This window comes from Agelaius tricolor, unplaced genomic scaffold, assembly GCF_023055355.1.
Source record: "Agelaius tricolor isolate 1412-34295 unplaced genomic scaffold, bAgeTri1.0.p SCAF_35, whole genome shotgun sequence".
Classification (NCBI taxonomy): Eukaryota; Metazoa; Chordata; class Aves; order Passeriformes; family Icteridae; genus Agelaius; species Agelaius tricolor.
In genome coordinates, this window is record NW_027269295.1 from 6,263,485 (window position 1) to 6,287,784 (window position 24,300).

Consider the following 24,300-nt stretch of genomic DNA (forward strand, 5'->3'; position numbering starts at 1 on the left):
TTAAAAAAACAACTTATTTGAAAAAGAATGTAATTGAGTCCAAAACAAAAATATTCAAGCTATAGTTTGCCCAAGTCTCTTATCATCACTGGAAACATCCTACCTTCATAGAGGTATCCTTCTCATCCAAAGGTCTCAGGTAAACAGGTACAGGTAAGTTCTTAATCTTATTTTCACCCTGTCCGCCATTTGCCACCTAGGTAAAAAAACAAATAAACAAAAAATTTTACTTTTTAAAAGAGGTTTACAATCTTTGGAATCAGTTGCTCAGAATTTATTAAACACAATTAAGAGTTTTGCATTGTTGTCTCCTTTACAAAGATTCTTTACTGCTAACTTCAACAAAAAAAAGCTAGAATCAAACACAAGCTGTGAAATCACACCCTCTTCAAATGTGACAAAACATGAAGCTGTTACCATTATGCTTGAAAACATCATACCTGTTTGTATTTCTGAGGTAGACTCCAGCCAAAAGCCTGCACTCTGCCATCCTCCTTCTGGACATGAGCTTTCACCTGGCGGTACTGCTCCCTCTTCTGCTCCCGGCGTGAGGCTAAACTGGCTTCAGTTCTGAGCAAGAATCAGGATTAAGGAACTTCTTACTTATGCTCTTTAGAATCTCTTGTGCAATGGGAATTGCTGTTAAACTCAGTAACCAAGATCACTGTGGAAGCACTGGTTTACCAAGGATATCCCTAGGTTTTTTTCACGTATCAAGACCCCTGGTTTCCTGTGGGCTATTTTTAAGGAATTGGGGAAAACCAGGCAAAACCAGAAAGTCTATTGCCAGCATCCTCAAAAGAAATTAACTTGGGTTGTGTAGCTCTACTAGGAGCTTCAAAAGTTGTAACTCACAAGGACATATTGCCAAAACAAAGCACAGGAGAAAAAAATAATTACAGATTCTTGTTAGCCTGACTCTTAAGTGAACCTTAAGTACCTGTACAGTTATTGCTCAGCTACAACATTTTCATATAAAAGCGTACGAAGTGTTGCCTCCTGTGCCTAAATGCACTTTCCTGAAAGATAGTGGTATTTACCAAGTAGAATATTTCAGCCAGGTGCTCCAAGTATTCACCCACTGCTGCACATTTCACTCTGCACTATCTTGATGCCTTGTGAATCAACACTCACTTCAGGAGATTATACTTCACTTAGCAGCATGCTAGTAATCTCAGAGAACTAAAAGAGTAAACACTTGATAGAGCATATCTACTATAAAACCAAAATGTCTTACTCTTCACTGAGGAATTCAAAGGCTTTAGATTTGTCACTGGGTAATTGAGATATGGTGCTGCTTCTTTTCTTGACTGATGGAGTAATGTGCGAGGTTGGAGCATTATATTTAACATTGACAGGAGGTTCTGGCTTCTTTGCTGTATTGCTGGATGAACTGAAGAGCCTGCTAAAACTAGAAGAAAAAGACAAGAGTCAAGATTTGTCAGATACATCCAAATTTGACTATGCAGGCAAAACACAGCATATGCCAGCCTGTTCAAGACAGTTATAAGGTAAGAAACTGGAGCCCAACACACTCAGCAAAACTTTCAACGCCCAAAACTCGTGTCCATAAGAAAAATTTTTAAAGGATTATTATCCCATTTATCAAATTCAATGGGAACTTCATCTTTAATTAACATCTACAGGGAACCAACAAAATTAGGATGTTAACATCACACCTGGAAGACAGTTCTCTGAAGGACATTAGTTCATGCAGACAGCATTTAAAAAAACCCACTATTTTCTATGCAACAAGATAAAACAGTTTTCTGCAAATCACAACATCAAAAGGATTATTTGACAAACGTCTTGTTGAGAAAAATACTGGTTTAGATTTTAAGAGCTTGAAGTCAGAAAGGAGAATGTAACACTCGGTAAGCTGTACTTCACAGAGGGAAAAGAAGCTGAAATAAATGCAACCCCACACATGCTATTCAGGTTTCTACTTTTCGTCATAAAAATGAATGTGGAAAAAATGCTCAGAACAAGAATCTTGGTGCATATTCAGCTAGGAAAAAAATTCCAGCACTTTGGTATTTAACTTCACAAAGTGCACAGCCACTCACTACACACTGCAGCTTACAATACATTTTGTCTTCCAGAGCAGTCTTACCGAGTTGGAATGCTGGGCAACAAGAGGAGAAATGTTAAGATATCTTCGTCTGCCAAAAAATAATTAGCTAACATACACAAATGTGCCAGCTAATTGGTTAGGGTCTTTATTTATTTCTGCCAGTAAGTTGTGCTTCTATACTTACAATTGCCAAATGCTTGATCTTTTCTTCTCTTGCATGGCTGGATTTTCTCTGGATGCTCTACAAGAAATTAATTCCAAGTTACTAAGTTAGCAACAATTTAAAAAGGAAAAGGAATGGAACAGTGTGAAACTCTTATTTTTTAAAAAAGGATAACATCTTGAAAATAACAAAGCCTTTTTTTTTCCACACTACTACTTCTTTACTGATCAGAGCACAATACCGAAATTCCCACTACAGGAAATAAAGTTACATAATAAGCTTCATCCACATTTCTTTGCATCCCAAACAAACTGGCAACTTTTCAGACAGAAGAGACAAGTCTGCATAACACTTTGTAATGAAAAAAGTTTGAAGAAAGCAGCAAACCATTTTAAATTATTCTGCCTCCTATTTAATATTTTAACCATTGTTTTTTGTTTTAAAGTCTATTAATCTTCAATACATCAGTAAATAATTGATAAAGTGTTCCCATAGCCATAGATTAGAGATAGGAGAGGATTTCTACAGCAGACAATAGCTACAGAAGAACAAGCCATGGCTGTTGGAAATGTACATTTTTCCTCCTAAAGGGTCACAGGCATGAAGACAATGGGAACAATTACATGTCACTGCTGTCCATGGCCAGCAGGCAGCACCACAGCCTCTGGTACCTGTGGTCAGGGACAAGGATGAGTTGGTCTGAGGCAGAAAACTTATGTTTTCGAACCATACCTTCCAAACAACTGAATATTCAGGATGCAAACAAGACCAAATCACCATCTTTATTGTTTATATTTAACATGCCTTGCGCAGTTTTAAACTGCTTTATCCTGAAACAACCCAAGTCTTTCCAAAGGAATTATGCTCAGTCTGAAGACATTATCCCTATTTTGACAGCACAAGGCATGTGTACACACAGAATAATTTTTAATGCTCACCACATTAATGTTATTTACAAATACCAACTTTTTTTCTGTTTCAGAACAAGCATCCCTTGAAAAAATGTGTGTATTCACATCATATGAAGTAACATATCTTCACTGAGGTCTCACCAAGAACCATTCTGACAAATTATATGCCCTTAACTTAAAACCAATGATCCTCATGGGCATGAGGAAAACAAGCAGAAGGCAATGAACCTGCTGACCAGATCACCCAGCATCTAAAAATCACAAGGAGCTCTATCAAAGATTCTATAAAGCCTTTTCACCTTATCATCTCAGTCCATCGGACAGCCTCCTGCAGCTCCATCAGCCTCTCTTTGTACTGGTTCCTCTCCATCAGCACTCGGGCCATTTCCACACGTGTGAAGCGTTTCCGCTGTGCCGTGGGGACATCGCTCTGGGCACACAAGTTAATAAACATGGCAGGGACAAAGGTGCACCACAGGGCCCTGCAGAGCCACCCTCTTGATAACAGCCAGGCTAGGGCACAATTCCAGATTTCAAATAGTTTGGGGCTTTGGAAATCTGGGTTTTACCTTCCTCTCCTCCCATCCTTTGAATGCAATATAATGTGAATGAAAACAGGTCTTCAAAAAAAGTGTGTGCTAACAGTGGGCAGAGAGGAAAGCAAGACAACTAATCACTGTCAATTTAAGTTTACTTGTGCTCTTTAGATCTTCTGTCATTTCTATACAGGAAGGAACTTCACCACTATTTATTAAGCAGTAAGTTTTAGTAGCACTCACTAAACACACAGACTTCTAATGTCCCATTGACGTATGCACACAAAATACACCACACATAGACACCTACATCATCATCCTCTTTAGCCTTCTGTCTTGCTTCTTCTGCTTCTGCACGAGCTCTAAAAAGAAAATAAAAAACAGCTGCAATAAATATCACAGTACGGTTTTTCTTCTTTTCCTTTTTTACAACCATGGAATTAAACTTACTTTCTCAGCTCTTCTTCCAGTTCTTTATTCTTCTCTTCAAGCTTTTGCTTTGCTTGTTTTATAGCCTCTAATTCACCTTGTAGCACATCCTTTTCACAGGTCAATTCATCCACCTTTGCTATTAAATCATTCTTCACTACATTCAGTGCATTTCTACACAAACATTGAAAACATATGGTTATAAGGATGGCCATGGTCTCGCAGTTCAGCTTCAGCCTGGTTTTATTTTTAAAGACCTACACATTTCTTACACAGAGCTGCTGTAAAAAGATACAGCTTTCTTAAAGGTCAAATCATCTCCTCCCGAATCTCCAACATTCAAACACATTCACATTCTGTCTATTAGAAAAAAGTACTGATAAATAGTTTGATTTTCCTTTAACAGTGCTCCAGTGGATTTGCCTCTGCACTTAAAGCTGTGCTTCTGACAGGGAGTTGATATCATCAGGACACAGCACTGCATTTCTTGGAGTCTTACAAGGATAAAAGCAGACTTGTCCTACTAGATCCTTAATTTCTAGAAGACCAACTCAAGACAAATGCACCTACAAATTCAAAATACTCACACCCCCATTACTCTGAGAACTGAGAGCACATTTGTATAGTTTCAATTCTGTATCAGGATACTGAAGATATAATGAAATAACAGAAAGTCAGTATTTTTTACAAAAACATTCTCACTTACTTTGTCTCCAGCAGCTGAGTGTTTTCCAAAATAAGGTTTTCAACCTCACGCCCCATTCCTTTCCAAAGGAAAAAAACACATTAAATTAGCAAATAAAATGGATGTTTTTAGAAAACTTATGTTTTGCCATTGTCTAAAGTCAAATGAATTTTACATATGACAAACTTGTCAGAAGAACTGTGAGCTATCTGAAGTTTCAGGTCCAACCTACCTTCTACAATTAGCCTTCCCTCCCATCTTCTCCCAGCCTGACTTCAATTAAAAAAAGCCCGAAGACATTCCTACCTAAGCACAGGCCAGTGCTGCTACTCTGTATATTCAGAAGATGTTACAGTACTAAGTCAAAAAGCAAACACAGCATACGTTGCAGAAGTATTAGACCACAAAATGTTTTTAAAATGCTGAACTGTGTTTTACACCATTATCATTATTGCTTTTTGATCTCTTATAAATTGTTATATACCAAAGTGTATCCGTTATAGACAAAAAACATGCTGAATAAAGTTCAGATTGTGAAAGCCCTGCAGATTTCCCCAGAGCAAATGATACCTTACCAAAGAAATTATGGTCTTTAAAGCCCATGCATTCCATGTAGAGCAAAAACAAGAACAAGAAACATTTCAGGTGAGGTGTAGTATGATTGAGGAGAAATAAAATACTAAGACTTAGGAAGTAAGAGCGAATTAAAACAAAGCCACCACCAAAAATCTGAAGTGGGATGTAATGTGATTAGAAGCAGGATTTATACAGAAGACTGATGTGGAAGGATTTAAGTTTGTCACAACCATTTCCATTGGTTAAACCTCTTATAAGAATCAGTAACTCAATAAAAGTCTCTCATTTTCTGTGAAATAATTTAGAAGCACAGTCCTTGGAAGAAATTCTAAGCCATTCAGAAGTTTCCAATTAATATGATCTTATGGAGAAAAGTGAACATAACTTTTCAACATAACTCTAACATAACTACTTCAGTGTTACTTAGATTTCTGGAAATTAATTTCTCACCCTATTTTTTGCATACCTAAGATAATTTTCAGAATTTTAAAAAAGATAGTTTCAGGAGAGAATAATTATTTTGCATTTGCACAGCAAAATAATTATGACACAGATAACAGCAGAAATTATGTTAATTCAAGATTAACATAATGTATGAAAAAGGTATCTTAATGGTGGAGGCTTTTTAAAATACATTAGAAACACAATCTTCTAAGCAACTTTGGCGGCAGAAGACTTTAAAGATATTTGGATAAAGAAGAAAAGTTATCTATAAATAGACATGCAAGTCAAAGTTCTCTCTTTTGACATTTCCCTCTATGGGTTTTGGATTAAAAGTAAATGATATTTACTGAAGTAACTTAGATCAACCATGGTTAATTTATCAATATCTGGAGAAATCCCCTATACTACAGCCATCAAGAGATTTTATTGAAGCTGGTCTTGCTTTTTAAACACTTTCAATATTCACAGATAAAAGTATGTAGGATCACATCCAACAGGTTTCAGGATCTCTTATAATGCAAGAACAAAAACTAGAAAGCCAGAGTGCAACGGCAAAAAAAAAAGTCACCAAGCAGGGAAAAAATGCAGAGAACATACTGTATGAGAGCAGCAGCCAAGAATGCCTAACTGGAGAAGCAACAGATTTCAAAGATTTTTTGAAAAAAGAAGCATACACACCAGAATATTCCCCTGGGTATGCAGCCCAAGAGAAAACAGATTAGAGAATCCTAATTAACTATTTTTAAACAACTCTATACTGAAGTTTACTGCTCACTTAGAACAGGTCCAAATGCTTCAAACACACAGATTATCCTGGATGCAGGTGTGGCTTTTCAGATTTTGAACTATGGTTGTTCTCAAAGCAAAATTATGATTCTAAAATAAAATTTTCAGACCAACACATTCTGTATAACAAATGCAGGTATAACCCTAGGCTTAGTGTGCACACACTGGTGTTTCCAGCAATAGATTTACAGAAAATGGTAATAAACTCACTGACAAACCTTAAATAAGTTATATTAAAAATGATATTTTTTGCCCATGAAAAACAAAGTATTAGGATCAGGATATCCTGACAATAGCTTGATTTCTTTAATCAATTTATCACAGCTAAGGGATGGATGCTGCTCCATGTTAATACCCTCCAGTATCTGTATTTTTGCATACAGAACGCATGATTACTTATCTCTGTGAGAATGGAATGACATCCAAGAGTTTTAGATGGAGTATGTTGCAGTAAGGATGTGGAGGAGAGCCTCACTGCTCAGAGTGACAACAAAGAAAAACCATCTCAGACTGGAGATAGGCTCATTACTCCTAGTGAGTAATACCTGCAGAAATGTCACCTGTTTGATATAAAATAAGTTTCTGGAGGAACACTGAACAACCAGAAATACAGATTGCACACAGGAGTTTCAACAGTCCTAACAATCTGTATTTTTGCACGGTCAGAGGACAGAAGCAAACAAGCTGCTGATTTTCTGTACACAGCTCATTTGGAAAGCACCTGAGAGTAGGATCTGCATTTTATACATTCCATAGTATCGGCTTCCATTATTTCAAAATGAGGCTTGAACAATTACACAGTAAAAATATCTTCCTATATTGTTTATAGAAAGATTATTCTTCTGATGACCTTTTTGATCTTGGTCAACTCAAATTTATTTCAGTCATTTGAAACAAGTGACTGAAATAGTCAGCATAGAAGTAACAGCAAGATGCTTAGGGGGAAGGAGAAATGTGGGTTTTCCCTCCCCTATCAATTAACAGTTTGATTCTCAAATTACCACCATTTCATTTGCTGCAATTCTCTTTCAAGTTAAAATCTTTAAGGAGGTGATAAAGCCAGGCCACTACAGATCAGGCACGACCTGAATAAAACTACCTAAAACTAGTTCAAGACAAAAATCCTTCCTTGAGAAAAAAATCCTTATGTAAGAGAACATAGAGAGAGAAATGGAGAGTAGTGTAGGAAGTGCCTCAAAAGATTAAGCTCCTTATACAGAGAGAAAGAAGAAATGCTTCTGGTTTTGCATTCCAATGATTACCTTAGGATGCTACTCAAACAATTTTAATGCAAATGATACGTAACAACAAATCCAGCAAGACTAATTAAGCACTTCCTAAAAAGGAAAATTTCTGTATACAGCATCTTTCTTACCCAGTAGATCTGCACCTTCGTCCACATCTCCAATTAGGCCAGAACCAGCAGATGACAGCTCTTCAAAGAGTGACTCTGTGTTACGGTCAAATGCTTTGTTCTTGATGCCTTTGGTGGGAGTGCTGGGCAGAGAATTAAAGAAGACATGAAAAAGCAGGGAAATAACACTCTCACAATGCAGAAAAGCTTTCTCTGTATTTTTTACCTGTAGTTCATTTGTTCCCTCAAACAAACCCCACAAGCTTTCATTTGACTTACAAGTTCTAGATTCTATTTTCAAATACTGCTTTGCCATCAAGATCTCAAACTTAAAGCAGTTGCTGATACTGAGCTGGACAGGATTGTAATAAATCAAAGCATGTCAAGTTTTGGCCTATAGAAATTGAGTTGTGTCAGGACTTACCCCAAATGCCTGAAAAACAGATAGCTCAGCTAAATTGGAAGATATTTAATAGAACAAGAATGCAAGAGAACTGAATAGTAGGAGGTCAAAATATTCCTCTGGTCAGAGAAGGGGCTCCTTTCACACAAAGCTCTTCTTACACCCTTAAGATTCACCATATAGGATAATTTTATCCTTCTCATCAGAAGAATTAAACAAAGACAAGAAAAGGAAAATTCCCATATACAGCATCTTTAAATAACCTTCTAAAATTTGTCTTCTTCCTCAAATCACAACACACAACTTACCTGGAACCCTTATATCCACTGAGATCTTTATCCATATCCAACTCTGGAGTTGACTCAATAATTGCCTGAACTTCAGATTTTTCTTCATTTTCATTTCCCCCTGGGGCAAAGCAAGTGGTACATGCCCATAAACAAAATCATCATGACATATTAACTACATGTAGTAGTTCTTCATCAATCACCAACCTAGGATACTTTCGTACAAAGACTTACCAAAATAATTAAATGAAAAGACCCACAGATTTTGATACTCTAGTGCAGATACTGGAATTTCTAGGTCTCTCCCAAATTTAATACAAGTCATCCAACAGCACTTATTTCCTACTATTTCTGTAACTGAAACCAAGATGTCCAACACTTCACAACTCTATGTGCCTTTTCTACTGCCAAAGAAATGTCTTAAATAACTCTGATTCTGAAGCAAAAAGGACTAAAGTCACCAATAAACAACAGACTTATCTCTGACCAATATTCTGTACTCCTTAAAATATTGAGTAGAAACCCCATTCTCATTTGTGGCACAACAAAAGATAGTTAATAAGTGATCAAATATAAGGTCCATAGTAACCCTACATTAAGAAGTTAAAGCTGCTCACCAGTGCACACATTTCTTGTCTCTTGAGCTACCTGTACTTCAATATTCTTGCTTACATCCAGCTTCTCATTTGACATCTCTGTGTCCTTGGCAAGCCCTTCAACATTTTCCTTTTGAGGGGTTTCAGCAGGCAGCACAGGAACATCTGAAGCAGCTGTGGATGCTGGCGTAGTACATTTGGAGCCTGCTTGGCTAACATCAGAGAGCTCATCCTAGAATTGCACCATTACCAGTAAAAAATTAACATAAAGTTTTATTAGAAGAGTTGGGCATATACACTAAGGAACAGACAACAAAATCACTGTATTTTATTGAAAATTATGCAAATGCAAAGACAAATGAATAAAAATAATATTTTAAGCCAGTATAGTAATCTTTAACCTATAACTGTTTCACTCTTGCTAAGACAATTACAGCTACGTAAAAATGCCTTTATTTTTAATAGCAATGTTTGATCTCGGCTGATAATTTTAGTCACTACTTTTCTGTGAAGGCTTCCAGAAAACAGAGCATTCTCATCCTAAGAGTTCTTCTAGCTGCACAACAATGAACTGCCTAATCGTCCCAAAGCTGTTATAAAATTAATGGTTCCTAATATACATAGTACCTTTAAAAGCAGCCACTGAAGAACTGATGCAAATATGGATTTAACTAATATAAAACTGTGGTAATTCATAGAATCATAATCACAGAATGGTTTGGGTTGGGAGGGACCTTAAAGATAATTTTGTTTCAACACCCTGCTGTGGGCAGTGATGCTTTCCACTAGACCAGGTTGCTCCCAGCCCTGTCCAACCTGGCCTTGAACATTTCCATATTTGCAAGCACTTTGCTTAAGTTTTACATGCTTTCCAGTCTGAACTGTGAGCACTGGCTGACCGTGGGAATGGGACCTGGAACTGTGGTAACTACTTGTCCAGTTAGATTTCAGATCAACCAAGGAACATCAGTATACAGTTCCTCCCCAGAAACTGATTCCTGGCAACAATTCACAGTGACACCATGTCAAGACCCATACATATGACATTAATTACAGACTTAGTCCAGCTGCTGGACTCCAGATTGGGACCATCACCCCGACACAGCTGCATCCAGCACTGTGTGGGAGGACAGAGTGGACTGCGTGTGCAGCCAGAGGCCACTACCTGAATATACCAACAGCCCTTTTTCAGCTCTTCTCTCATCTCCTTCATTCACTGCCATTTACTGCCCATTCATGCCCAGACCCACATCAGATGTCTGATCTATGACTTAAGCAGCACATGACAGTGTACAACAGCCCACTGCAGAGAGGAAAAAAAGTCTGCCTGTTTAGGCCAATAGTTTCTAGCACACACCATTAGAGGAATCTTGTTGGGGAAAATAAAGATGAACTTTGAGGCTGCTGTGTGCAAAATGGAGGCAGGATGGTAACATTTTATCAAAAGTTCTTGTAAAGTTTGTTTGGGAATCACAGATGAAAGAAAGGCTCTTGGACAAGTCTGTGACATTTTTGTCAAGAACAAAACAGGTTTAGATTTTGCAAAGCACAAATTCACTGAATGCCTTTTTGAGGAAGAAATAAAACGGAATTTAAGGTTATTTTAAAATAACACACAGAAGAGACCTGCATGTAGATGTACACTGTCTCACTTGTACTTAGCATAAGATTAGTATGAATTGTAACTTACAGATTTCTCCTTTTGGAACTTACTAAGGCAAAATTTTTATTTGCGTGGGGACAGGGAGGAAAGCAGATATTTATGTATATCAGCATAAATGTAAAGCTTGCATCCTATAGTAACATCTCCACATTGAATTTGCAAATCCCAGAAACAAAAATACAGCACTCGTTGCCTATCAATTACTGACAGTTCTCATTGTTTTATAGTAAATTGCAGAATAATCAATTATTAATATTCGATTTTCTATCAAAAGTATTCAGAAATACAGACACCTCTAAAGGAATGAAAGAAAAGAAAAGGAAAAAACACTGCAATTTACCCAACTGCCTTCTGAATGGGTGAAGCTGAGGCATTGGCTAATGGTTCATACTCGAGTGAGCAGATACAGAAGGGAGGAAGTGGTGCCCCTTACCAAGGGCAACCAGAGCTCACACAAACAAGAAATAAAACCTCAGCAGAGTTGCTGGCTCTGTTTAAACACTTCTACATCTTTGTATTCCAAGAGCATCCACTAACTGATGCAGCACAAACCAATCACTGACTTTCACACACAAAGCTCAAGGAAAATAGCTTGATAGCACAAGAAAAAACAGGGAATAGAATGGTTCTTTCCCTAAGGGAATTTCAAATCACCCCATATATTTTATATTTCTGACTTTATTATCTATGGTATTTTTTTAGATTACTCTTGGAAACCACACAAATTAAACTATTACAAATGTTTGTTCTAGAACTAAAGAAAAGCAAAAGTAATTTAATAAAATGACACTGAATTAATCAGAATATCTCAAAGACTAAACATTTGAAATTCAGTGCGGTGCTGACTTAGCAAAATTGACTTTTTTCATCATGTTGCCAATAGACACCTCCTTGAAAAAAAAAAGTTTAAAAATTCAGTAATTAAATCTGAAGGAGTAACTCATCTGCAGTGCAGTGCAGGAATGAGTAGAAAAGAATGACTGGTACATAAATATGTGTCATCTTACAATGATATCCAGCAATCTCACTATTGTACAAGCTACAGAATAACAGATTTTTTTATCACTGCCTATCTGCTCCCTGTTTGTGATAGTTTTGGAGGAAATACTGACCATTAAGGAAACGTTCAGGCACGAATGGAAAATAGATGCTAGAAAGCAGCAGAATCTTGTTTGTGCCTTGCACTGAATGTTAAAAATACTCAGAAGAAAAGTATTAGAGAAAAAAGTTTCAAATGCTGGTTTTGACTTCAATATATCAGGTTATTCAACAAGTTCAATTCAGAAGTACTTTACATTCATAGCTACAAAGTAAAGATGTTGCTTTGGACTCAAGGAACTTATTCTGAATAAATAGATTTGTACAACTAAAGTTTGTGCTATTTTGTGAATTCTCATTTTAGCAGTGCATTATTTTTAGAAGAATTATACCAAGAAGCCTATTTTGACAATATGGATTAGCCAATTTTCTGAGGAGGAAGATGGAATCAGAAGCTTCCCTTTCTACCTCATCTCCATCTACTCTTAGTCATAACTTGTATTTATTGTACATAAGTTATATTTCAGTCAGCTTTCCTAAAATCTGCCAATTCACTAATGCTAATAGCATAAGACAAAGGGAATTGGACATATTCAAGATCCAACCTCCTGACTAGCACTCTTTTTTTAAGTGAAAAATTTTTAGAAGCAAACTCACACTGTCACTTTGATATCCCTATAATTAACCACTACTTACTCTTCCCATTATCTCCTTATGACATCTATGATAAATAAATGGATTCCTATTACCTCCAAATAGTTTTGTAGTTCTGATCAGTTAATATTCCTGTGCTAGGCAGGTATTAAGTTCACTTAAGAGGAAACTCCTCTCAGCTATATGCCTTTCCAAAAATAACAGTACATTCCAAAAAACTTCATGAAGAAGTATATACTGGGAGGATTTACACATTCTGGAGTTCTTCACCCTGCAGATCCTCCTCCTGCTGTGCTGTGAGTGCACCCTAGACTGCCAGACTTATCACACTCCATCACCACTCCCCCATTCCTCCACTCCTGCAGATTGGTTTATTCCACCCTCTCACAGCTGGAACATAGAACAATTGCAGGAATGATGACCAGGCTACAAGCAAGGGAAATCACGCTCACAGACTAATTTAAGGAAAGTTACATCATTCTTAGCTCTGTGGTCTACCTGCACCACACAGCTGGTAGTAGGTAGAGGCTGCATGAAGAGCACTGCCCATGTAGTAACCAAAGCTTTCCTTCTAAAGCAGCATTAATAAACTTAATTAGACTGTTCCCACTACCTAGTAACATATTTAGTGTGGAAAAACAAGTTGGAACCTTTAGAAAGGGTCCTTAGTCAGAAAGAAAAGACCCACTACTGAGAATAAGAGGAGAACTAATCTGTATTATCACTCATTTGGAAAATGTCCCCAACACTTTGTTTCTTGTACTAAGAAAAGTTCCCTCAAAGTTCACTGGAGTAAGCAATGCATTTGGCTTATACAGAGAAGTTTTAGGGGTCTACCTCCCCTCTTTCAATTTGGTGGTTTTTTGCATCCTCCCAAAGATCTACCATCTGTATGCCACACAAGGCAGCCAGGCTGCACTCACCTTGAGGCTGGTGTGAGACCGTGGCTGGCTCAGCTCGTGGAATTTCCAGTGCTCTGCTGCAGGTGTTTCTGCTACCTCCCTCTGAGCCTCGGGCGTGAGGAGAGCATCTCCTGCAGGTAATGGGAAGATGCCCAGGGATATTGGACGCTCTTTCCTGTTGGAAAGACATGCAGGGTTCATCAGCCATCTCAGATGTCCCACAGTTTATTTGCCTGCAGCCTCTGAAATCAGCAGGGAAGTGGTGAAATTCCAGGTTCAAACATCCAGACACTGCTCCATTAAATGCACAGTGCAGCACACCCAGACTGCGTCACAGCACCCAATAATTCCTCATTTCACAATTGCCAAGTCAATTGCATGGTTTTAAATAGCAGTTATTGATTTACACTACAGCTAAATTTTTATGGAAATGAAACTCCTGTTCAATAGAAGTATAAGACAAAAATGTTTCCTTACTTCAGATTGAAAATAGTTTTCAGTAGCCACTATTAAAAAAACCATTTTGCAACTTTTTCTCCAAGATATAACCACATAATTTCTAGAACAGCAAACAGCTAAATCATCAACTGAAACATTTGCAAAATTGTAAACAGTAACCCTCAAGCAACTCTTCTCAAATCATTCGGTATTTTATTCTGAAGATCACAGAAATGGATTTGTGTAAGAGAAAAGAACTGGGTCAGGGAATTACCAATGTTACAACTGGCTCAGCTAAAAATTGTGCAGTTTTTCCCAAGATCAGTTCCAACACTCTACTTCACCCTAAAGCTACACAAAAGCTTGTGCCAGCAAAGCAAATTATTTCATCCCAAATTTTCACTTCCTCACTCTTTCTTCTTCCTTATGGCAAATAGCATCTGGAAATTCCAAAGGTTTACATAGTAACCCTCAAAAGAAACAAAAAATCAGCAGTGTGCTCAGTGAACAAAAGGATTCATTCTTCCTGCTAGCAAGAGACAAAACCATTGTGTGCAATGCCATTCATAGGATACTGAGGCCAGCCCTGAAAAGGAAAAATATCAGCCAGGCCTAGAACTGAGATAAGCAAAGTGTTTGTTCAGGCAAAACAATGTAATGCAGAAAAAAAAAATGACTATAATCAACGAGCACAGCTTTAAGTATAGTAGACGGAGAAGATAAAAGTGTGCACAAATGATGGCATAGTTTTCACATTTTAGCATTATAAAAAGCCAATACACAACCACATGTGCTTTCTTTCACAAGGCCCTTCACAGATTAAACATAATCTAGGCAAAATTAGTATCTGCATACAAAATACATGCAAATATATGGCAAGGTGTGCTGAAAAGCAAAAGCTAACATTTTTGGACATATTTTTGATTTTGTTTATTTACTTTGAAGAAAAGTTAGTGAATAAGGGATTTCATTTACCAATTAATCAACAAACTCCCTTTGGTAAATATTACATTGTCAAAATCACAATGTTCAAACAGCAAACAATTTGAATTGCATGAACCTTTCCAGTCCAGGTGTACAAAGATGCTCCTTGTCACAAAATCATTTGCACCTAATTTTCACATTGGAGCTATCTTGGTCTTTCAGAAATATTATTCCAAATTAAGTCATTAATTGTGAAGTAGTTTAGCACAACAAAACAGGCAACAAGTAAGTAAAGCAAAATCAGTCTGGGTTACAAAATTCAAAACATCAGATAATGTTCCAGCATCTGCAACTGCTGGAATGAGAAACCCCACAGTGGATTCCAAGATTTCCCACTATTGTAACAGGTCCTGCTTTGCTTTCAATTTCCCACAAGTCTCACGCATGTGGGGAACAAAAGACAGGCCACAGAAGCTGAGATTATGTCAAAAGAGGGGCTGAGACCATTTCAGTGGATAAAAAGTGTAGGAACAAAAAGGAGGAAGAAAAGCTGCCCTTTAGTGGTTGATAGAGCTGCATTGTGAGAGGCCTGGCTTAATGCAGAGAGTCCAGCACATTTCCATATTGCACATTCCACATGCCACAAAGCTGGTCTGCTTTGCAATCCTCAAAAGAAAGAATATTAAATGGGTACAGTTTAAACAGTTCACACCTGGCATCACTTTTTTTTTCCAGATTAGTTTGAAAAAAAAACTTTATTATAAACATATTTTGATGCGTTAGAACAGAGGTCAGGTGCATTGCAAGGCTGTACAGTAAATGAAGTTTGCAAAAGAGGCTATTTTGGAAATTAGGCTTATCACGTGAGTATTAAAAGAAATTATCCAATTAGACTGAAGAAATTTCAATTTATTTCACTGCTTGTTGAGCAGAAAGCAAAGAACCTCTTCCACCTCCCAAGTGCACAAAAAAAATATCTGAAAATGCCACACTGAGCAAAATGGAAACACATATTTTAAAAGCTTAAACTAATAAGTGATGCATTGAAACATTTGCAGGAGCCTTTAGGAACTTTTAGATGCTCAGTTCTAAAATCTGACTAGTGTTTAAAAATAGAATTTTTTTTTCTACAATTACATTCCTTCATCCTGTATTTTTATCTCTTTTTAAAAATTAATTAAGACTAAGAAAGGGAATTTTAATTCATGTAATTCCTGAAGTAAATTAGAAGGGCAGGAAAAAACATAGCTTCCCCAAACCCCTCAAATCCTTTAAATACTCTGGGGGAGCAAAAGCACTTTAGGAAAAAAAAAATATTTCTCAAACCATTTGACTTGTTTAAAACTTAAAAGTAACTTTTAAGTTACTGAATATGAAGTTCTGGTTTGGTTTTGTTTGGTTTTAGAGTTGGGAAATATTTGTTCTGGGTTTGGGTTTCCCCCCCCCCCCCCCCCTTTTAAACAAACAGAGCCTTACCAACTAGGTCAATCTACAGAGTTTCACTTGAAATTTCTTTTATGTCTTCATATTTAAATATTCATTCAAGTTTTTTATTGGCTACTGGTATAAATTGGTATTTTTTTTCAATCTATTGATTGCATTTAATCTTTGGAACAACACTTCTGTGCTCACAGACCCAAGTTAAAAGTATACTACCATACAAAATCTACATGCACCAAGTATTAAGGAGGAAAAAGTCACATTAGTGACTTCACAACATTAGTGTTCAGAGAACAGTAATTTCCAGCATTTTTCCCATTTAAAATAAAATTTACCATTAAGTTACCATTAAAACCACAGGTAAAACATGTCAAGTTTTCAGGCCAGAAAGCTGCATTTTAAAACTTTTCCAGCTGTAATTATAGTATTAAAAGATGCCAAGACTACTTTTGGCCACAATATTCTAAAGCATTTCTGTTTGCTACTGCTTCAGGCACATAGGACAAACAGAACATAAACTGGGGGCGGGGGGGGACGGGACACAGGACGGACAGACAGCTGGCAACTTGCCATACATGTACTGAAACAGAGGAGAGGGCAACATTTGGCTGAAAAACAGTGAATACACTTTAAGAGCTCTAATGCTTAAATAAAGAAAGATTTTTTTTCCCCCACCAACCAATAATCAGATTTCTTGAAAATAACATGATCAATTAATTACTGTGGCTTTAACATCAATTAACTGATCTTACATAAGCTTTTTTATTAAAACAGGTGCAGTTTAATAGTACAAAGCCTTGGACTGCATACATTTATGCTACATAAGATCAGCCAAGTACCTGACAATACACTGAACGTGAGCTTTATCCCTGACATTAACACTGCAGCATTTGCAGCAGGTTATATTAAACTGATGCTAAAGCTTTCCACAGAAGGGATACATAAACTGACCTTAAATAAAAGGCAATGATAAAAATAGACTGTATCTCCGTACATAGACACATTTACAACAAAACCTGACACTTCTACATAATTTACTTCTCTAATTTGTCCCTGTTTGAAAAAGCAGAACAGAAAGCAGGGGAGCAGTGAGAGCACACAAAGATGGGGTTCAGTGGGTCGGAGTACCTGAGGATCCTCGGGAGGTTCTGTGTCAGAGCTGGCACCCCAGTGGAAATGGAAAAGTGCACGAGCAGCAGAACCGAGAGCGACACCAGGATGGCTGAGTTAATGACCACCGCCCCGCCAACGAAGCCAAACACAAACAGCAGCATGCAGCCCGGATTCATGGCGCTGCGCTGGCATGGTGGAATGCCGGCTCCAAGAAGGCTACGCAGGGGCCAAGGGGGGATCTTTGTAGGCAAAGTCTGTCATTCGGCCGCCACCACAAAAACAATGCCATCAGCAGCAGCAGCATTCCACTCTTCTGCAGCAGCTCGAAAGCAATGACATCACCACCCTCCTCCCCCCTTGCTGCTCCTCACAGCATCAATGCAGTAGCGCAGAAGCACAGCCAGCCCGAGAGTGCTTCTCCCTCCTTCCATGAGGGGTTCATAGATTCCAAAGCTCCCAAATCTGCATAATCTATTCCCAGCAAGCCCTGAGGACAAGCAGGTATCATGCAGGCACACAAAGACGCAGCTAGACCGCGGCCATGCTGGGACAGTCACTGATATTTTCCCTGCCTGCCCCAATACAAACACTCCAAAAAGCTCAAATTGTTTCAGGCTAATTAATCTACGAAGTATATCTCAATGCTTAGTCGCACAACAGCAAAAGCCGCTTTCTACGGATTTCTACGCTGTTCTCTTACTGCATTCCAATCATACAACAAATCTTTCTGATTCAGCCAAACTGTTGTTGTAGGATTAAAGAACAAAGTCTTGCAAACACAAATGAATTGAATTTTTTTCTCATTTCAGGGTGAGAGCAATAAATAGCTTACCTAATTCTACTGTGTGTTGTCGATTCTAGCTGATCACCCCCTGTTAGCTGATGAAGTTTGGTTCTTTCCAAGTGCTCCATATAATTGTGTATCATCTGTTTAAAAGGACAGAAACAGAAATATTTAGTAACATTTACTTATACTACAACTGCATAGTTCTTGACCAATATATTCTCCCCCTGCAATGCTAAACAGTAAAAGCATTTAGAGATATTAAAGAAATAAAGAAGAAAAATTATACAGAGTGTAAAACCACAAACCAGAAGAGAAGTCCATAATAAATTAAAAATATGGGAGAACTTCCTTGTACATTTATGTACAGGAAACTTCCTAAGGGTAAAGAAAGTGCATGCACTATTTCAAACATGAGTTTGGAAAAGAATTACCATGTTCAAATCCATTTTGGAGTCTGAGACCTCTATGTCCAGCAGATATTAGCATTTTTTACATGATACATATTAGGCACTATAGGCCTAATTACAAAGTACTGCGAAGGTCAGACAATATGCTCCTCAAATATTAAAGACTCTGAATCTACAGGCTAATAATCAGATTATTTCTGTAGGCAGAAATATGAAGTCCCCACTTCTTTTATTCTTCTAAAACACAAATAAACTTAAGCCTTCTGTATTTTCTGTAAGGGAAGTTTGGTTTTAAATTATCTAGGCTGATATCTCATTAAAAGGACAGAGTGGCTGTGGATTTTTAGCACTCAAGATGAGTTCTGCTTGCTCTTTCTTTCTCACAAGAGACAAGCACAGGCCAACATGGTATTCCTACAGTCATGACTTGTTTAATGAGCCCCAACTCCCATGGCCAAAGGATGCTGCTCTCAGCGTGTAACTGACCCAGGACATGCATGGGGAGAAGATGAGGTATCACCGCATCATTCCAAGGGCTTCATTTGGACACACATCTCTGAACTTAAAACTGGGAAAGCCTGAGAAGCCTAGGTACAATTTGGTATTTTTAGCACTTCCAACATTCACGGTCACAGATGAATAGGGCTAAGAACAATAAAAGAAGAAAAATCACAGGTGTACTGCAGAGGAATTTAATGTACTTTTTTTTCCTGAGACATATTCAGGTCACATCTTAACAGCTTCCTCTAGAAAAAACAAACAAACAAACAAACAAACAACTCTTTAAAACTGTAATTTCTTCTGCTAAAGGCTATACAAACACTTCAGAATAGTGATATTCCAGGCATTTGTACAACCAGTTTATATAATCTTTTCTTTTGGGGGCAGCTGCACACATGAGTACAGAACTCAGCAGGACCTGGAAACCTACATTTATGAGTTACTCTCAAGACAGGTTTGATGTATCCAAGTTTGACCTTCAGATGCCACCAACCTCCGCTAGTTCCAGCTTCTCCTCAAATGCCGTTTGCCAGCATTAGCTACATAGGAATAAATATTCTAAGTTTCAGATTTTTCTGATCAAACAAACTGGCTTAAGACATCCTGACTGATGGATAGTCTACAAATCAGTAACTTATGTTAAGTGCTGGTTACATACAGATGTTGGTTTTCCCAGCATTCACCTGAACTAATAAATATAATTCAGACCAGAAAAAAATATCATGCTATTTTCATAGAAACATTATATAATAATGTTATAATAATATAACTTGGACTGCTGTCAAAAGCTTACAACATTTGTCCTCCAACAAAATGCAGTGTTTCACCAGACCATCTCATTTGTTTTCTGGTTTTTAATGCTTGCTCACACACAGACACAAACAAAAGGCACAAAAGGACTGAAAGCTCCACCTTCAACCATCCACATTTGTTTTTTTCCATTTTAACAAAGCAGCCAGAACTAGGTGTTCCGCTTGTTCCTTTGCATAGTTTTACACAAATTTATTATAATGCAGATAGTTTAGGAATTTGGGGGGGGTGGGGCAAGAGTGTCTAATTTTGAAATGCACATTAGACCATTCCATATTCTGTTCATGTATTCCCTCATCACAGGAGGAAAATGTTACTGACCTGCCTACCAAACCTCCCATTTTCAGCACACCAATTGGTATCTCAAAGTTAAATTTTAAATAGAACAACTGTTTTGTTTTGAGCCAGTGAACAGAAGATGAGTGTCTAGTACCTCTCCAGGGAACTGCTAACACATAAGAAAAAATAATAAGGTCAGTAAAACCCACACAACTTTCATGTTTTGCAAAGGACATGGTTTTAACCTACTCTCTTCCCTCCTCTCAGTCTGTTCTTTTGTTTACTGAAACATCTCATCACATTATCCACAGAGGCTGGAGGGCAAGTAAATTTAAAGGACTGTTCAGTTTCTATTGTTCTGCAGCTGAAAATGAAGCTGATGATAAAGTATGCAAATCTGTAGATCACATACTTCAGCACAATGCATATAAGCTATAGGAACCAAAAAATAAAATTAAAACCAGAATGTGCAATGCTGCATGGCAACTGAAGATTGACAGAATCATAAGGTTCTATGTGCATGTGCTACACATCAATTTCTCCACAGATCCAGGCTATATGTGCCTGTGGTGTCCAAAAAAATCAGAACAGTGGTACCACCATGTAAAGCCCACTCTCTGCCTCAACTCAGGGTTCCAAGGATAAAAGTTCACAATACTGGAATAGTGTCCACAAGGAAAAGAGTTCCTCACCTTCCCTTCCCATGGGATGGGCAGCTCCACAGCTGGTGCTGTAGAGTTATAAGAAATGGTGTGTGAATTCCCAATTTCCACAAACTTAATTTGAAGGTTATAGTAATAAATACTGCAGCTTCTTGAGAAGTAAGCCCACTCTAACCGCTCATCTGCAATAAAACTTTGAAAACTCATTCCAAAACCACTGGGATTTGAACCAGATGGTATTCAAAAATCTTTTCAATCTAAATGACCCTCAAGCCTTGGCATATCCACGAAGTGCCATTCTGATCCAAAAACTTGTAATGAATTAATGCACTAGAATTCTGAGGCCTCAAAATCTGATTAGAAGTTCTGCTGTTTTGAGATTATTCCACTGTTGAAATAAAAAGGTTTTAATATTACTGATATTTTAAAATAGACTTAAATGGATTGAATTGCTCTCCACTCAGCACAATTTTTACTGAAGTTATGCTGGAGGACTGATGATAAATAATTGACTGTGTCTACCCATCTTCAATACAAGCTCCAGTAAATACTTAGCCATCCATAACCTTTCACTACAGACAATTCGCTCTGCTGCCCATGAAGTCCACAAGTACTTTGAATACAACCAGTTGTTCCTAGGAATACACATCACAAACAAAGAGCACTTCAGCATTGTTGTAATTGAACACATTACTCAATTATGATTAGCTGAGGGAATTAAAGATAAACTCAGAACTTGGAAGGATTACCTTAGTTAACAGCAATTCACAGTTCAGGTGTTAATGATTTTAAGGCACATGTACAAACCAACTACAGCATGCCTTTGAACAAATTACAGAGTGAACATGAAATCAATTCCCTTTGACTGCAATGTCTTTCCACCTCATAAAAGTACTCAGATTGGTTTCCTCATAGGGCACGTGACAAGTTTTACAACTGCAGAAGTGTTACAAGGTTTTTCTACATCTTGAACTTCAGCACTCAGTAAAAGACAATGAACATCCTGGCACTCATTTCAATTTCTACCCTTACAAATACAACCACTCCCAGTGTATACAAGCCTGGCACTTGTCACAAACAAATGTGGATATGCCATGTTGGAGATGTTACCTCCCCTAGTTCTGGTGTGGGGGCCAGGCTTGAGTGGAAGAAAGCTCAGAAGAAGCCCAGGAAGAAGAAGGCTTCTGATGTGATGAATAGGGCTATTCCATATCGTAATCCTTTTTGTACGGTAGGGGTGTGGTGGCCTTGGAATGTGCTTTCTCGTACAATGTCACGTCATCATTGGAACATGACAAGAATGGTTGATAGTAGGCCTTAACCAGGTTGAGAGCATCTCCTTTATACCTTCCTTGCTCTTTCACTCCTCCTTCCTTCTTGTGTCACTGCTTTAGCTCCCCCAGACAGGTTTTAGTAATTCTTTGGCTGTCAGACCAGTCTCGGTGCTACAGACCCCACTGTTTATCCTGCAGATCCAGCCAGGCTGGGCACAAGCAAGCTCCTCCCTTTGGGAATGTGCACCCAACTGTGTGCATATAGATCTTTCTCTGTACCAAATAATCTAGATTTATTGAAGTAACATATTTATAGAAACTCCTTGATTCAGTATCAAAGTTCTAGACATCCATGTTTCACCTTTTTTCCTTTCAGTGTTTGTGGTGAGTTTCTCACCTAAGTAAAAGCACCATTCTCACTGGAGAGCTTGATGCATCTTTATCCATGCACAAGATGTTGTTGCTGGCAGATACATTAGTATGTAAAGGTGTTACATCCAGGTTTTACAGATCAAGCTGTTAATGCTCAGCATAAGGCTTTAGAAAAACTATTTGCTTGACTTGATATCCAAAGTTTAATCTCACAGACAATGTGACAGCTGCCCATGCTTAGCTATAATTGTAAATAGACAACTCCACTAGCCTTCTCTTCCTGTCCCCTACCCAGGGACTTGCGAGGGATATGTTTATCCTAATGAACCTGACAAAGTCCATTCCCAATGCCAGAGCCAGGCTCACTGCTCTGTCACATTGTATCAGTGCAGAACACTGAGAAATTTCCATGGCCCAATTATGCTCCATTAAATTAAGCCCATATTCTACGTGTCAGGGAAAGATATCGAACGACCTCAGCCTAGTGTTTCCCAAAGGAGAAAAAGAATAACTTCCTTAAAAAGAGAAAAAAGAGGTTTATTTTGGAAACCTGTGCAGAGAGAGGCCACAAGTATTAGTCAATTCTCCAGGAGATCTCAAGTATTGCTTTGCCTCAGTTTCCCAAATGAATAATAAACATAAAAGCCTTAGCCAAGTCTTTAAAAAGCCAGTGCCATAGTTATGAAGTTATGTCCTTTAGCTCTGCAGAAAAAAGAAAGTAAGATCCTTTACCTCCTACTCACCAGGTAAAACCACCCTGAATGGTTTGCTCTCAAAGAGGCAGCAGCAGCGCATCATCTCAGCAGCAAAGGCAAAAAAGCCCTCACAGCTGCAAAAAGCAGACAGTCCTGCTTTAATCCAGGAACGAAAACAAGCCAGATTCTATTAAACAGAACAGATACAAGAGGCAACGGACAGAATTCCTTTCTAATTCAAAGAGCAAAGACTTGAAGACTTTAATGTTAGACTACCGTAAACCATTCTGCTTTCCAGCATACTGCCCTTGGCTGTGTAATTGCTTCCTTCATCTAGTCCTTTACAGTCCAAGAAAGATGGAAACAAGATTTTGCATAGTTAGGTTCCAGAAGTTCCACCTCAGGAACTCCAGCACACTGTTTTGTCACTCATCTCATCTGAGTGTTAAAGCAGAGTATGATCAGCACAAGATCAAAACCCACTGCGAGCACAGGAAAGACAAGGAACCAGAGCACAGAAGTTAGAACATGTTTAGGCTGTTCCAGCCATTCTGTTCAGACCAAACATTTTATCCTCTTCACTACCTGCTACACCTCACCTTCCAATCTGCCATCTCAACTGCTCAGGTTCTTACACCCTAATTTAAAATCAAGCCAGTTAGCGGGAAGGAGGCTTAATGGGATATCCTGCATTCACACCAGCCAGCCCACTGCCCTCTCCAGAGAGCAGCAAGACAGACACTGATTTAACAGAAGGATCATGGAGGGTTAAAGCCTGTCCCCAGAGCTCTCCCCATCCCGGGTAGCCCTGCTATCTCTGCAGCTACAGACACTTCATTGCTGAGCAGGCTGGTGCTGGAATTGCAATGCAGACCCTGTTCCTGGCAGGTTGAGCTCCAAGGAGAACTCCCAGCTCTCATGACCACACATACACTGTAGAGAGGAATTGATTCAGCTCTCTGGTTCACATCCCTGGTAGAACTCACCAAGGTGACTCAGCTTCAGTAGGTCTTGGTCCATTAGGATTGAAAATGGGTGACATTCCTGGGGTGCTGAGCCACCACCTTTGCTGGGCAGTGAACTCTAGCAAAGGCAGC

At 38.3% G+C, this 24,300-nt stretch overlaps 1 protein-coding gene across 10 annotated transcripts in view; it reads right to left on the minus strand.

Moving 5' to 3' along the window:
* The window catches only part of SPAG9 (sperm associated antigen 9), a 63,003-nt gene that overhangs the window by 18,742 nt on the left and 19,961 nt on the right, over positions 1–24,300 (minus strand). For 7 of the 10 annotated variants that reach the window (XM_071452836.1, XM_071452833.1, XM_071452837.1 and 4 more), the window contains 13 exons: positions 18,249–18,343; positions 13,523–13,676; positions 9,266–9,476; positions 8,670–8,769; positions 7,980–8,101; positions 4,820–4,877; positions 4,135–4,287; positions 3,995–4,046; positions 3,448–3,578; positions 2,259–2,315; positions 1,238–1,411; positions 441–570; positions 104–196 (listed from right to left, as the gene is read on the minus strand). In XM_071452836.1, coding sequence (XP_071308937.1) covers positions 104–196; positions 441–570; positions 1,238–1,411; positions 2,259–2,315; positions 3,448–3,578; positions 3,995–4,046; positions 4,135–4,287; positions 4,820–4,877; positions 7,980–8,101; positions 8,670–8,769; positions 9,266–9,476; positions 13,523–13,676; positions 18,249–18,343 — 1,530 coding nt within the window. Of the gene's footprint in view, positions 1–103; positions 197–440; positions 571–1,237; positions 1,412–2,258; positions 2,316–3,447; positions 3,579–3,994; positions 4,047–4,134; positions 4,288–4,819; positions 4,878–7,979; positions 8,102–8,669; positions 8,770–9,265; positions 9,477–13,522; positions 13,677–17,431; positions 17,752–18,248; positions 18,344–24,300 lie in introns of those variants that run through there. The other 3 variants (XM_071452838.1, XM_071452839.1, XM_071452842.1) reach the window with 3 other exon arrangements.